The sequence below is a fragment of the Bos javanicus genome, chromosome 19 (genome assembly GCF_032452875.1).
Source record: "Bos javanicus breed banteng chromosome 19, ARS-OSU_banteng_1.0, whole genome shotgun sequence".
Lineage (NCBI taxonomy): Eukaryota > Metazoa > Chordata > Mammalia > Artiodactyla > Bovidae > Bos > Bos javanicus.
The window spans coordinates 43743029-43759715 of record NC_083886.1 but is presented as its reverse complement, the minus strand read 5'-3'; the positions used below and the strand labels follow the sequence as shown (position 1 = coordinate 43759715).

The window sequence follows — 16687 nt, the reverse complement described above, 5'->3', positions numbered from 1 at the left end:
GGCATGCTTTCCCAATGTACTATTGGTCTCTTTCCAAGATTTACTGTTAATAGTAAAGACTGTTGAGTGAGCATCAGTGTCGGTGTACAAAAAAGGTGCAGAGAGTAACCTCATGAGACTGACGGCTGGTCTCTCCTTAGCAAGGTGGCCCTGCAGTGCTTCTTTCCTGTTCTTGGAAGCTGGCCTCATCTGTTCAACCTTCCAGAGATAGGGAAGAATCCAAAAGGGAGTGCAAACCTTGTTTTGGCTTTAGGTATAGGTTCTGGCACAAACTAAGTTGATATCAACAAAAGAGGATGATTTCCCCCAGCTCTGTTGGCCTTTGACTAGGAGTAAAGTTAGGAACTGGTGGCTAAGGCTTTCTGGAAGCTGATCAGGTAACTGTTTGCTTCCGGAGGCCTTGAATTGTTACCCTGAAACTGTCAAGGGCCTTCACCTAGGGCAGTTGTGTCCAGGTATGTTGCCAGGGGTAAGGGAAATAGAGTTTTTAAAAAGGAATTCTTGCACTGCTGACAGTGGTTTTCTATGTATTTCATTCCATTTACTGTTGGCACAAGTTTGCAGTGACCATTGCTTAGTCATGTCAAAGATGAATAAGAGCTAAACATGAATCTGAGTATGTATTATTTCTTACCTTGAAATAGGACTTTCTCACATACCCTCTTTTTTCTTTGCTTTTTTTTTTTCTCACAAGTCACAAGAAAACTTTTTACATTCTAGCTCTACTCCTTCTGAGATCAATAATCTTCAACCTGGTCTAAGTTCTAGTTTACTTTTTTTTATTTTGGTATTCTAAACAATTTGGTATGAAGATTTTCAAACACTCACAAAATATAGTGTATAATGAATTTCCATAGATTCATCAGTTCAGTTCAGTTGCTCAGTTCTATCCGACTCTTTGTGACCCCATGGACTGCAGCACGCCAGGCCTCCCTGTCCATCACCAACTCCCGGAGTTTACGCAAACTCATGTCCATTGAGTCGGTGATACCATCTAACCATCTCATTCTCTGTTGTCCCTTTCTGCTCCTGCCTTCAATCTTTCCCAGCATCAGGGTCTTTTGCAATGAGTCAGTTTTTCACATCAGATGGCCAAAGTATTGGAGTTTCAGCTTCAGCGTAGTCCTTCCAATGAATATTCAGGATTGGTTTCCTTTAGGGTTGACTGATTGGATCTCCATGCAGTCCAAGGGACTTTCAAGAGTCTTCTCTAACACCTCAGTTCAAAAGCATCAATTCTTTGGTGCTCAGCTTTCTTTATAGTCCCTCACATCCATACATGGCTACTGGGAAGACCATAGCTTTGACCTGATGGACCTTCATTGGCAAAGTAATGTCTCTGGTTTTTAATATGCTGTCTAGGTTGATCATAACTTTTCTTCCAAGGAACAAGTGTCTTTTAATTTCATGGCTGCAGTCACCATCTGCAGTGATTTTGAGCCCCCCAAAATAAAGTCTGTCACTGTTTCCACTGTTTCCCCATCTATTTGCCATGAAGTGATGGGACTGGATGCCATGATCTTAGTTTTCTGAATGTTGAGTTTTAAGCCAACTTTTTCACTCTCCTCTTTCACTTTCATCAAGAGGCTCTTTAGTTCTTAGCTTTCTGCCGTAAGTGTGGTGTCATCTGCATATCTGAGGTTATTCATATTTCTCCTGGCAATCTTGATTCCAGTTTGTGCTTCATCCAGTCCAGCATTTTTCATGATGTACTCTGCATATAAGTTAAATAAGTTCAAAACCTACCAAAATTTTGTTAATCCTTTTTTATATACTCCCCACATAAACACACTTTTGTTTCTTCTAGGGTTTATTAAAAGAATAGTATGAGCAGTTGAGTGCAAGGTATTTTAAAGGATTTAAATAAAATAGATGTTAAAGTTACAAATTAATCTTATCTACTAATAGTCTTGAACTATTGCTTGAAAACACATTGTTGCTATATATTGAAAGTAATAGAATTGTATTTCCTTTTTTTTTAAATGTATAAATATCTCATGCCTTCCTTAAATCTCAAGACTACTTTACTTGTAAGAAACTGCCATAACCTGGAACTGTCATGATGGGAAGTATTTCTACCTATGTCTTTTGCACATCCCTTTATATTTAATTCCTCTGGGATAGGGAGCAGTGCCAATTGCCCATAATTATTAAACTTATATTTCAGGTTTTACATTTTGAACAAAATTTAATAAATAAAAAAAGTTACAAAAAATTGTACCAAAACTTCTTCACCTAAATGTAACAGCTGTTTATAGTTCTCTCTGACCTTCCTCTGGTATGTGTCCTCTGGCAAACATGTGTACACTTTTCATTTAGTATCCTTTACTTCTAGAAAATGTGTCTACAGCCTTATATTTTAACATAGCCTTTATATTTCACTTAAATTGTTGCACAGTATTCCATCAGATTAATATATTATAGTTTAATAACCAGTCTCTTATTTGGGACATTTAGATTATTTCTTAATTTCTCACTGTTGTGTATCCTACTGTCTAACTATTGCCCTTAGGAGTTGACCTCATGCTGAGTGTTCTTCAAAGCAAATTTTGCTAAGTGGAAAATTTTTTATTTTATTTTTTCTCTTATTTGGCTGCACCATGTCTTAGTTGTGGCATGCGGGATTTTTAGTTGTGGTATGCAGAAGCTTTTTAGTTGTGGCATTCAAACTCTTAGTTGCAGTATGTGGGATCTGATTCCCTGACCAGGGGTTGAACCTGGGCCCGCTCCATTGAGAGTGTGGAGTCTTAGCCACTGGGCCACCAAGGTAGTCCCCAAGTGGTAATTTTCAGTGGTAAGAGGGAGTCTGTGAACTTTAATGCAGAAAATATTAGGAACGTGTAGATTTATTAATAAGCTGACTTTTAAAACTTCAGAACAGAAGGGAACGGATTATAATTCATCTCAATGGTACAGAAACTCAGTATATTGAAGTAGCTGAGGAATTTGTATGTCCTGAACTAAAGGATTTGACCTTTTCAAAAGACGGTCTAAGATGAGTTGGTCTTGGTTAACAATATAAAATGGGTACAGATATAAACTCTCATTCGAGGGACTTCCCTGGTGGTGCAGTATTTAAAACCTCTCTGCTCCCAGTGCATGGGGCCTGGGTTCGATCCCTGGTCAGGGAGCTAGATTCCACATGCCACAACGAAGACCCAGTGCAGCCAAATAAATAAATATTTTTTTTAAATAAATAAATTTAAAAGCCTACATTTGAAATTCTGAGGCTGACATAGGGCTACATAGCAGCCTCAGATCATTTCTGACTTTTCTGTAATGCAGACGGTCATTGTTTGGGGGCTATAGTAAATGTTTTTAGTTACCTGAAAAATATTATCGATGTAGCTTCTTCCCAAGCGGGCTGTCCAAGTTGCTTAATAGATTGCAACACAGAAATAATGATAACACGCACCCATTCAAGCTGTGGGCCAGTGTGGCACAAGGGAGCCCTTCTCTCCCCACCTTCTCCTCTCTCCCCAAAGTAATATGTTGTGATTTCACTGTGACGTAAAGATTTAAGACTGATTGTCTTCCCAGAATTTTATCATCTCTGTATTGCCTGGCAAATTTTTCCTTGTTTGTTTCTTTGTGAGCCAAATACTTTTATTCGTTCTGTTCTCTTCCCATCTGTTTAATAATCTGATTTTAGTAGAGAATTGCCTTTCCGATGGCTTATAAAGTAGTGTTTAGAAAAAAATTTTTTTAAAGAGCAGATGGCTCCAGTGTTGACCTGCTTCTAGATGGGATAGTTTTACACTAACCTTCTTACTTGATGTTAGGCCAATTTTAGTATGAGCAAAGTCTTAATCCTTCATTGCCACAATTTCATAGTTTTCTGTCCCTCCAAGTTCCTACTACTAGGTAATCACTGCCACTGAATATATGTTTTGACAGTAAAGCCGGAAAAAACAACAGAGAACTTGCTGTTTATATTCCATCCAAAGTCCCTCAGTCATTAAGTGGTGCTGATATGATTAACAGTTTTGAATCCTAACTCCTTGCCAGATCACATTCTTTTTCAGATCAGAAGCAGTGTTTATACATCTTCTGTTTCATCTGCCAAGTAGCCCAAGCCTTTGCGCAGATCAGAGCCCTGCAATATTAGGTTTCTGATTCTAATTTCTTACTCATTTTCTTCCTTTAAGTTATGAAATATAACAAACATGCAGAAAAATCCAAAACACAATATGACAGACTGCGACCACAAGTCCTGGGACAGTCAGCATGGTGCAGAGGTAGAGTACAGGCTGGGGCCAGGCTGCCCAGCCCCCGCCCAGACGGTACTCCTCAGCAGAGTGGGACATGGGGCAAGTATTTTACCCGCAAAAGAAACCCATACCCATTAAAGCCACTGCCCATCCCCCTAGCCCTTGGCAACCACCTGTCTGCTTTGTTTCTATGGGTTTGCTTATTTCTGACATTTTCTTTAAATGGAATGCACAATATGTGGCCCTTTATATCTGGCTTCTTTTACTTAGCATCATGTTTTCAAGGTTTATCCATATTATAGCATGTTTCAGTACTTCATGCCTTTTTACTGTTGAATAATATTCCATTTTATCTGCTTTATTTCACCATTCATATCCTTATTGTCCACTCATGTACTGATGGACATTTGGATTGTTTCTGCCTTTTGGCTATTATGTATAATGCTGCTATGAACATTTGTGTGCAAGTTTTTGTAGACATATGTTTTCATTTCTCTTAGGCATATACCTAGGAGTAAAACTGCTGGGTCATATAGTAACTCCATATTTAACCTTTTGAAGAACCTCCAGATGGTTTTCCAAAGTTATTACACCATTTTACAATATTGTTTAATTTGCTAAACCTCAGTTTCTTCATCTATAAAGTAGGAACAATAATAGGGCTACCTCCTAGGGTTTTTGTGAGGGTTGTATGAGTAGACTCATAAAAGCCCTCATTGCTGTAAAACAATGCAGCAAGTGTTCAGTAAATGACATTAAATGATAAATCTGGATGGTGGATAACAACACTAATAAAATGTTATTTTAATTCAGTTTTCATTCTTATTTCTCACGTTTATTTATCAGCGGAATCAAGATATTTGTTGCTGATAATTCACACTTTTAATTAGTAAGAGTCCTTCTTTGGAAGGAATAGGAGAAAGCTTTGCTCCGGCTGCCAAGCAAACACATCTGAATGGATATTCCTTTTGGAGTCTAGTGTACTTATGACAGCCTTGCTCTCACTGCACTGCCCTTCACAATTCTTAATTCCTTTGTTCAGAGGTGAGGGAACAGTCCTCCCAGTGCCTTTCCACCAGCCTCCATCAGTTCTCATCCATGAAAGTCCTGGTGCCAGTGAAATTGATTAAGAGATGGGCTTTTAACAGGGGGGTAAAATTTATGGGCAGGATATTGGTTAAGGAGAAAGACAGCAAGAGCTCTTTGTGGGAGGATTGACTTTCAGAAGGTACTTATTTGAAGTGAGTTAAAATTGGAGGTGGGGAGAAGGACACCGTTTTGTCAGTTTAAGGTTGCAAAGTCAGAATAAGATTGAGCATTTGCTATGAGCCAGGCACTGTTTTAAGCATTTGCCCATGTTAACTCATTTTTACAACAACCCCCGAGAGACATTATTTTACAAGTAAGGAAACTGAGGCCCAGAGAGGTGTAAGAGGTTATTAAATCTTTTGTAGAACTTTGTTTAGGTGAGCTTGCCATTATCTCTAGAACTTGAACTCCATTGTAGAGAGTTTGGCCCTGGAACGGAATGGAGCAGTGGTTGTGATGGGGTGGAAAAGACTTACAGAATACTTGAATTATACACGTGAATCCGGCAGACCAAATCCCTGTACACGTTTTTAAAAATATGTATTTATTTGACTAGGACGAGTCTCGGTTGCAGCCCACAAGATCCTCAGTCTCCACTGTGGCGTGCAGGAGCCTCAGTTGTGGCGTGTGGAATCTAGTTCCCTGACCAAGGGTGGAACCCGGGCCCCCTGCATTGGGAGCACGGGCTCCCAGCCACTGGACCACCAGGGAATTCCCCCCTGTGCTCATTTGAAACTCCCACTCTCATCCCAAGCTAGAATTCATTCTTGCAAGTGGCAGGTATGCTTGGGGAACTTTCTGTGGTCCTGCCATCTGCTTCTCTTCCCCTACAGTTGGCTATAGCATGACTTTAGCCACAATATTTTAGAAGTCTTCAGAGAGAGTGTTTTTTTTTCCTCAAAGCTTTGTTTTACTTCTCGAAGGGAAAGCATCTCATAAAAAGATATTTCTTACTGGGACAAAATTATCCTTAAATCCCACCCACTCATATCGTTTAATTTATGTAAACAGACAGTCTTTGCTTCAGTTTTCATTAAGTCTATAACATTATGAGCTATTAGACTTTGAAACCCTTTTTTTCAAGTGCCTGTGGGTCTGCTGTCTTTGGGACTCCTAAGATATATCCAGATATATGGGGTCCACGTAGATACTTTATGCTTTCAGAAAGCACAGGATTCTACATCCAAGGTGGTTTGGGGTTGTTTGGAATGCTTATGAGCAATAAGAATGCAACTCGCAGAGTTCAAATAGTTCTCATCTTTGGCTAAAAATAAGATTGTATATCCATTTCCCAGTCTTCAGAGCTGATGATTTACCAGAGATACAAACCACTTCCCTTGTCAGAACATCACGCATTGAAGGAGCTGCCCGTAAATAAGCAGAAGAGAGCGTGTATCGAGGACAGACATGCAGTTTCTGTGTGTGGTGTGGCGTCACTATGTGTGATACACACACACTATACTGAGCGTGTGGGGTGGCGTCACTGTGTGTGATACACACACACTATACTGAGCGTGTGGGGTAGCGTTCTGTGGCTGCATGAGCACTAGTCAGAAAGGACAGGGAGTCAGCTGACGCCGGGTGTAGGCTTAGCCTAATAATGTGTGTAGGACATGTATGAAGTTTTGATGTGCATGAAGAAAAGCACCACTTAGAGTCTAGGTTTTATTAATACAGTTGGTAGGGGGAAGTCATTTTTTTTTCTAAACTGCATATTTTAAATTGTTACATGATAATCTCAGTAGGTCATCTCATATTCCATGTGTAAATAACTTAGTTTAAAAATAAAATAAAGATGATTTGTACTGCTTAGTGTTTTTATTTTACATTTTTGGCCAGTGGTAGGCAAAATGTACTTTCCAGCTCTATCAAAGCATTTTTTTGGTAGTGAAATTAACGTATATTGTATTTATCAAAATAAAGAGGTTACCACCTTATGCTTATCAGCTGTTATCCTTCAGATGGCATTTTAGAAAGGAACTGTTGTGGCATGTTCATATTTAGAACCGTAAAAAATATTCTGAAAACTTCTAAGAGCTCAGCATTGTACTCTTGTATAAAAACCAAGAACTAGTACAAAGCTTAACAAAATGGTGTGACATTTATATAATATTCCTGCCTATGTGGCATATCAGCATAGTATTTCTTTCTTAAAACAGTAATAGACTCCTGGAATTATGCTCAGGCAGCAGAACTTGTGACATATTTACCAAATATTTGGTATGTATTTATTTACTGAACAAATGCTTACTACTTTTTACTTACATGGCATGCCACCATAGTGGGTACTCACTCACTTACTGTTCTTATTCAGTGGGGAAAACAGACAAAAATTAATAAAATCTAAAAGAGAAAATTACAAACTGTGCCATATGTGGTTAAGGGACAGATAACCCACTCCAGTGTTCTTGCCTGGAGAATCCCAGGGACGGGGAGCCTGGTGGGCTGCCGTCTATGGGGTCGCACAGAGTCAGACATGACTGAAGTGACTTAGCACCAGCAGCAGCAGACCATTATTAATATAGACTCACGCAAAGTATAAAATATGTTTCATTTTCTTGACTTGGTATTTCATACTGATATCTCGTTCCATAATGACTTTGGAAAGAGCTGATAGATTTAACCAAATTCTGTATATACATTTATTTATGTAACAACAAAAAATTTTCTCAATGCTTATTTGCCAGGCACAATTCTAGGCCCAAGAGAAAGAGCATAAGAGAAAACAAAGTCACTGTGTTCATGGTGCTTTCTCCCTAGTGGGAAGTCATTAAACAAATATGTAATAAATGTCAGTTCAGTTCAGTTCAGTCACTCAGTCATGTCTGACTCTTTGCGACCCCATGAATCGCAGCATGCCAGGCCTCCCTGTCCATCACCAACTCCCAGAGTTCACTCAAACTCATGTCCGAGTCTGTGATGCCATCCAGCCATCTCATCCTCTGTCGTCCCCTTTTCCTCCTGCCCCCAATCCCTCCCAGCATCAGAGACTTTTCCAATGAGTCAACTCTTCGCATGAGGTGGCCAAAGTACTGGAGTTTTCAGCTTCAGCATCATTCCTTCCAAAGAACACCCAGGACTGATCTCCTTTAGAATGGACTGGTTGGATCTCCTTGCAGTCCAAGGGACTCTCAAAGAGTCTTCTCCAACACCACAGTTCAAAAGCATCAGGAAGTGATAAATGATACCAAGAAAAAGAAAGTGAACTGAGAGGATAGAGAGTTAGCAGACTGCTATTTTATTTGGGTAGACTGAGGAGTATTTTTGAAGATAAACATTTTCCCACAGTTTTCCTTATTTTGTCTCTAGGGTCAATTCAGTTAATGAACGCAGGATGCAAGATCATTTTTGTATCTGTTGGCATTATCCATATATTCATTAAGAGAGCTATGATGAGGTCCTGCTTCTTTCCAGTTCCTTACCACTAAGAGAGATTAATAGTACTGAATTATTTTCTTTATTCCTGTATCATTCTTGCCTAAGCACCTTCAACCATGACATCCATCCCTTTACCTTTTGTCCAAAAAATATGCCTTGGTATCTGTTCTAATTTTCCAAAATCTTGGGGTATGATGAATCATTTGATTAGAAATTATATTGTACAATGAAATGTCTTCCAGATGTTTGATTTTGCTACGGGATTCCTTCTGGAGAGAACTGTTTTATCCAAGTCTTTCTCTTTGTAATGAGAATTTGAAAAATTTCATCAAATTTCATGGCTGGAATTTGATGTCTTGGGTGATCTCACAGGGATCCCAGCCTTAATGCTCAGAAGCCCTAATTAAAGTTGTACACTGCGCAAATGTTCTATAGCATAGCACAAATCTAAAATAGGTAACTGGCAGCCACCCCACACCTCATTGTTGGCTAACTAACTTGTCCCATAAATAGCTCTGTGTTATGCGATCGGACAACTACAACTAACAGAGAAGGGATTTTTGTTTCATGACACACTTGTGTGGTCTCTGCTATTCAACAAAACCAAAGTTCTAATTCACCAGACCCTGACTGTAGCACAAGTTAATAGGAGAATTGTACAAATCAGTCGTCAGGTAGTTCTGGAAGGGATTCAAGATATCCCTGCCTTGTTTCAAACTCCCCACTGTGGATCATAGTGTTAGAGCAAGATTCAGTTTTAGTCCCCTTTGTGTCCATGAAAGTACAACTTTTTTTTTGGCCACTCGGCATGTGGGATTTTAGTTCCCGGCTCAGTGATCCAACTCAGGCGCTTCCTGCAGTGGAAGTGCAGTCTTAGCCACTGGAGTGCCAGGGAGGCCCCTGCGCACGGGAAAGTAACGCTGCTGCCACACGCTGGTTTCATCCCGAAGATCTTCTGCCAAATGAATTAAAAATTCTTAGGTGAGTCTGAAAAGGTATCGTGGTAGTTTTATAAAACTATTTTTCTGAAATCAAGTGAGTGTTTTAAAAATCTACCCACTGTTGGAATATAATGGGTTTTGTTTCTAACTCTTAGCTGGAATATATTGTTTTCAATGTCCGAAAGATTTTTAAGTGCTTTAATTTTAACAGAACATTGCTTCATAAATTCCTTAGCGGTAACTCAGAAGGTGAACCTTGGGGTTATTTTCCAAAGCAGTCTGTTCCTTTGATGTACAAATAATTACTGTTTAGGTAAATAGTGATAATACGTAGGGTTCAATCCATGCATTAGATATTACCACTTTTCTTTGGGTCTTTTTCAAAATGGCAATGTGTTTATTGCACCTTTTAAAAGTAAAAATACAAAATTTAAATAAGTGATTGTTTAACAAAATCCCTGTGCTACTTATTTATCATTACTGTTGAAATGCTGCTTACTGTTACTTCAAGTTTGCAACACATGTAAAAGAAAGAATATGTCTGTGATATCAAAACTATAGGCGGTTCTTTCCTTAATGCTGAATTTGTATTTTTCCTTAGGACTTCTGTACATTTTGTAGTCAGAGCTTCATAGACCCAGTTGTACACCTTTCCATGGCCACACTGAATGTCTACATTTTGAAAGCATTTTGAAGCTAATATTTGGTTTAAGAATACCAATCTTCAGTCTATCAAAAAGGGCTTAAATGCATTTATTGCCAGCCTTTATAATTGAGTATTTACTCTAGTGGATTTAAAAGGGGGAAAAAAAACCAACGCAAACCACTGTTTGTTTAACAGATTGTAAACCATGGCTGTGTGGATACAAGCCCAGCAGCTCCAAGGAGATGCCCTTCATCAGATGCAAGCACTGTATGGTCAGCATTTCCCCATTGAGGTGCGCCATTACTTATCCCAGTGGATTGAAAGCCAAGCTTGGTAAGTGAACAGAGGTTTTTCTGTCATATTTTGTGAGGCACAAGCATATTGAAGTTTTATCAGAAAGATAACATAACGAAGACTCTAAAAGTTGTACATTTGTAAAGAAAATCATGTGACCCATGAAAAGGTATTCTATCTTAAATTTTAAGAAGATGGAATAACTACTGGGATTTTTTTTTTAAATAGGGTTTGTTTCCTTTAATAATAAATTCTGGATAAAAGCATTATAATATTGCTGTTCATAAAAAACAATTAGCACATAGGTACCATCTATGGTACTGTGTACTATGGTACTACTGGGTACTATGGTACTAACACATCAGTACCATCTTTCTAGATTCCATATATCCACGTTAACATATGGTATCTGTCTTTCTCTTTCTGGCTTACTTCACTGTGTATAATAGGCTCTGGGTTCATCCACCTTATTAGAACTGACTCAAATGTGTTCCTTTTTATAGCCCAGTAATAGTCTATTGTGTACCTATAACCACAGCTTCTCTAGAGACACAAAGGATAGACTTTTGGACACAGGGGAAGGAGAGGGTGGGATGATTTCAGCCGCGCATTGAAACATATACATTACCATATGTAAAACAGATAACCAGTGGGAATTTGTTGTATGACTCAGGGAACCCAAAGCTGGTGACATCCTAGAGGGGGAGAGATGGGGAGGGAGGTAGGAGGGAGGTTTAAGAGGGAGGGGACATGTGTATACTTATGGCTGATTCATATTTATGTATGACAGAAACCATCACAATATTGTAAAGTAATTATCCTCAAATTAAAAATAAATTTTTTTAAAAAGTCAACAAAACTGAGTACCTAGCAGTGTTGTAGTTAGTGGAGTTCATATGAAAACATTGAAGCCCTTGTCCACAGAGTTTAGTATTTAACAGGTCAGATAAGGTATGCATATGCATAAGATTTAATAAAGTATATTATTAACAAGTTTAACAATGATGACTTTGGTGTTTTCAAATTTATATGTAATTTTTATATATAGAGAGAGAGACTAAAAGACGATACACCAAAATGTTAACAGTAATTACTCTTAGTGGCAGATTTAACAACCATGTTTATTTTTCTGATTTCTCAAATTACTGTTTATATATCCGGGGGAAAATTGTTTTTAAATTATTTCAAAATTAGTACATTGCAGTAGACTGTCGACAAAGCCTTATAATCAACAACATTATTGCACGCCAGGCCGCAGGCTGCTGCTCTGAGCAGGGCCTGGGCACATGCCAGTTACCAGTCTCGAGCTGATCTGTCATGTTCATCAGATACTTCAGGCCTCCATCATCCTGGTCAGGAGAACAGGAGAAACCAGCCTTTAGCTGCTATTTGAGGCGAGCTGTATACCCATCAGTAATGTTGCCTCAGAGTCATTGCGATCTTGTGTTAGTAGCAGACTTCTGTTCCAAAGCTGGAGCACACCAAAGGAAGGCAATTTTCTAGGCAATTAAAAAAATCTCAGCCTCATGCAATTAAGTGAGGAAAAAAGGTACTAAATGTGAGCATGTCAACTGCACCTCATCTGGTGCTTTTCCATTTCATTTTCATTTTCTGTTAAAGATTTGGAGAGTTCAGGAAAACATTAGTAGGAAGTTTCTGTTGATCTAAAATTTCATTTAGTAGATTTCCCATGTAGTCTTCTTACCAAACGAACGTTAAAAGACTTATGTTGATGTCAAGGAAAACCGGAATTTTATTCGGTTATGGGTTTAAGAATATAAAGATTTTAAGTAAAACATCTTCAGTTCTTCATGTTTAAGCTAAGAAAGTTTATGTGTGTGTGTGTGTGTGTGTCTGTATATATATGTATATCTATACATATACGGAAGAGAATTAAGTTTTAAAGTACGAGAACTGGTAGTACTTGATTTCCGTGAGTTTTGCTTAGAGATTGGCTCTTCTCAAGAGTAGATTCACTACTCAGTGATCTGTGGTGACCTCAATGGTAAAGAAATCCAAAAAAGAGGGGATATATGTATACATACAGCTGATTCACTTTGCTGTACGATAGAAACAAACACACCATTCTAAAGCAACTATACTCCAAAATATTCTTTTGAAGAGTGGATTCCTCAGACGAGGAGCATTATTGCCATTCAGAACAGAGGTGCAGGGCTGCTTCCATTCCTTCAAGGCTTTTATTTAGACATATTTGGTACATAGCAACACATATTTAAAATTTGGCTTTCTCTACTGCTTTCTCAAGAGGGCAGATTTGAGCATATTGTTTGATGAAGTAATGCTACCAGTGCTTTGGTGTAGCTGTCTGTGTCCCTGTTAGAAATTAGTTTCTGCCTAACTTCAGGGCTGTGTAGAGATGACAGAGCTGCCTAGCTATCACCAGATCTCTTGTTTGGCTGCAGACCCACCAGCAGTAATGAATGTTATTTCAATCTGACAGCTGTTAGGTTTCTTCAGCAAGCAGAGTTAAGTAATTTAGTACTGCCCAATAGCAATTGTTGCTTAAGTTGTTTAAAAAAAGAAAGAGAATCAGAGATGGGGAGAGGGGGAAGAGTGGGGGAAGGAAGAGAGAGGAGGAGGAAGGGAGGGAGGGAGACCACCCAAGCCCTGCTACCAGTTAAGTGGCTCTGAAATACTACGAAGCCTGTAAAGTGATTTTTCTGGTTCATTGCAGGAGTCAGCACTGCCTACATGTCCGAAATCTGCAGCTAGTGATACAAATGCCTGCCTTGTGTGAATACTTGCAGGCTTCATCTGTCTTAATATCATATTTCCAGGGCTTCTTAGAAGTAACTCCGTTAACTCACCTGTCTTTACTTAAGAAATACCCCATGTGAAATTAGCAACACATACAAGTTGAGGCTGGCAAAAACACACAGAACATTCTTGACCCTGTGCCCCCTTCCACCCTTAAAGGGATAACTATAAATAGGAAATTATCAGAGTCCTTATTTCCTTCAGAGCACACAAAGCACTTTCCTTTTCCCTTCATTCCTAGAAGCGAATAGCATAAGCACCAGAGCGAGTCAGTAGGAGAACGGGCAGTCCACTGCAAAGAAAAAAGAGAAAATATACTATACCTTCCACTAAGGTAACTAGTGGATTGGAAATAGACTTATGTAGATATCTAGTCAGTTTGAATTGGACTGTTGCCTAAAATTTGCAGTGGGCATTATAAAGAAATCACTTGAGCCCCAGAAAAGGTGTGGTGCATTGAGGCTGCATTTATACAGGCTGTGTGCATGTATGTATACATATGTATGTAATTTCTTTCCCCTAGGGACTCAATAGATCTTGATAATCCACAGGAGAACATTAAGGCCACCCAGCTCCTGGAGGGCCTGGTGCAGGAGTTGCAGAAGAAGGCAGAGCACCAAGTGGGGGAAGACGGGTTCCTACTGAAGATCAAGCTGGGGCACTACGCCACACAGCTCCAGGTGGGCGTGAGTTCGTGGCCACGCTCCATGTGAGCCCCAGGCCACACTCTTCCCTGCAGGGGCTCTTCCTTCATCCAGAGGTTTCTCTCTCTCCTTTCACCCAAGGTTGCCAAGCCACATGTGACATGTGTAAAGTTCTTATTGTTTGGTTTTGTGATTGTAGCTGCCATTTTTAAACGTTTTATTTGAAAACCATTTCAAATTTATAGACAGTTACAAGATTGATACTGAGAACATATGCTCAGACTCACCATTATTAACATTTGCTATACGACATTCTCCCTCTGCGCACATGCATGTACAGACACACACGCAGGCGCGCACACACTTGCACAAATGCGCGCACATGCACAGATGTGCACACAGACGTGCACAGTTTTTCATCACTCGAAAGTTGTGTGCCTCATGCCCCTTTGTCCCTCAAGTGCTCCAGTGTCCACTTTCTAAGCATATGAACCTTCTGTTACGTAGTTACAGTACAGTTACCAGCTGACTTACTAACATCTTTTGGGACATTTTTCTCCCCCTCCAGTCCAAGATCGTGTTCAAGATCGCTTATTGCCTATAGTTGTCATGTCTCTTTAAGGAACCATTTGTCAGTCTCCCTTTGTCTTTCATTGCATTGACATTTTAAAAGTAATTCAGCTCCTCTGTTTTTTAAAGGTAAAATGTGCCTTATTTGGGGTTTGTATGACTTTTCCTCACGATCAGGGGTACACACCCCTGATCAGAATTGGAAATAAGTGATGTTGTGTCCTCCTCAGACTATCACATCCAGAGGTGTACTGCGTCCACCTTGTCCTCCTCGGTGGCAGTAATTTTGGTCGCTCAATCAAGGTGGTGTCCGGTTTCTCCTCTGATAAGGCCTTTTAAAAATGTATTCTATTCCCAAGCATGGTTCCCTTACTTTAAGCAATTTAAGATGTAAGAAGTAAAATAATTTTACCTTCCTCTTGTAATTGAGTTTCCCACAACATGCTTTTCTTGTCCCCATTCACACTGGAAGAGCAGCAGTTCTCATGGTTGTGTTACAAAACGTCTCCTCCATCCTGAGCTCTGGCCCTCTGTTCTGAGGTGAGGTTCTGCCCCATAGCATGAAGCAGAACAAAGTGATGTTTGCTCTTGGATTCTTTCAGAACACATATGACCGCTGCCCCATGGAGCTGGTGCGCTGCATCCGCCATATTTTGTACAATGAACAGAGGCTGGTCCGAGAAGCCAACAATGTGAGTGCCCTGTGGGCTTGGGAAGTCCTTTCTGGCTCAGCTCTTTCTGGGCCCAGCTTTGTCAGGATCTCTCAGGGTGCATCTGTTGGTGTCTCTATAAACAGAGCCTTGTCCTAAGAGCACAAAGGAAATAGAAAACTGATCTCTGATCTTGACTGGCTTGTAACCTTGATGAGATCGCAACCACAAAACAATGTGAACAAGTGCAAAATAATTTAACCCCAATTGAATAGTGTTTGAGGAGAGGCACGCTTATATTCAAGGATCCCTGGTGGTTCTGTTGGTAAAGAATCTTCCCACAGTGCGAGAAACCTAGGTTGGATCCCTGGGTCAGGAAGATCCCCTGGAGAAGGGAATGGCTACCTACTCCAGAGTTCTTGTCTGGAGAATTCCATGGACCAAGGAGCCTGGCAGGCTACAGTCCATGTGGTCACAAAGAGCTGGACACAGCTGAGCGACTCACACACACACATGCTTATATTCAGATGAGATTGCTTAAGAACAGCCCCTTCTCGGCCCGCCTCAACCTGGTGTAGAAGGAATAGATCCACCCAGGCCAGGTCGATGACTCAATCCACACAGCGCTTGTTGATGCCTTGCCCGTGACTTCACTTGGGGTCTCCAGAACGCCGCCCCTGAGCAGTTCACACTCTTGGCGCAGTCACGAGGTCTTGAGGGAGGACACAGATGACATGTGTTCACACAGCCGTGTCCCCCGCTGTGCCCCCAGCACCTGGCACAGTTGGCGTCCAGTGAATGACTCTGAAATGAGGGGTCATCATTATTAGTAGGAAAACTCCTGAGACACATTGAGTTCTGGTCTCCAAAGAGAACTCAGATGTCTCCTGCATGTAGGTCAGAGCCTTTCTGCAACACTTTATGAAGATGCTATAGTCCACCAGGTCTCCGGTTGCTCTTCTTCTTCTCACTCTGCCCAACTCTCACAAATAACATTTTCAGTTCTCTGACTCAAAATTTAGCTTTTGGCGTCTCGGCCCAGTTATAGTGCGAGCATCGCCCTTTGGGACTAAGGCCTGAGGCTTCCTCCCATCCTCTCTGCCCGGCTCACTGCCACCCGAACTGTCTCTCTGCTCTGTCTCCAGGGTACTTCTCCGGCTGGAAGTCTCGCCGATGCCATGTCCCAGAAACACCTTCAAATCAACCAGACATTTGAGGAGCTGCGACTGGTCACACAAGACACAGAGAATGAGCTGAAGAAGCTGCAGCAGACTCAAGAGTACTTTATCATCCAGTATCAGGAGAGCCTGAGGATCCAGGGTGAGCCTGGTGTGGGAGGGTGGTGCGTGTCCGGAGGACCAGAGTGAGGACTGGCAAGAAGCTGGTTGGTTTAGAACAGGACCAGTTCTCCATTTAGAGGTGTTTTCCTCTCTCTGGGGTAGCAGAGAATCCTTTGTGTTGAAGGCAGCGCTGGAGGTTGAGGCCT

At 40.5% G+C, this 16687-nt stretch overlaps 1 protein-coding gene across 6 annotated transcripts in view; it reads left to right on the top strand.

Annotated features, from left to right (window-relative positions):
* The window catches only part of STAT5B (signal transducer and activator of transcription 5B), a 65719-nt gene that overhangs the window by 28598 nt on the left and 20434 nt on the right, over positions 1–16687 (top strand). For 4 of the 6 annotated variants that reach the window (XM_061391834.1, XM_061391836.1, XM_061391838.1 and 1 more), the window contains exons 2-5: positions 10461–10598; positions 13861–14017; positions 15154–15243; positions 16347–16521. In XM_061391834.1, coding sequence (XP_061247818.1) covers positions 10471–10598; positions 13861–14017; positions 15154–15243; positions 16347–16521 — 550 coding nt within the window. In that variant the 5' untranslated portion in view covers positions 10461–10470. Of the gene's footprint in view, positions 1–9500; positions 9660–10460; positions 10599–13860; positions 14018–15153; positions 15244–16346; positions 16522–16687 lie in introns of those variants that run through there. The other 2 variants (XM_061391835.1, XM_061391840.1) reach the window with 2 other exon arrangements.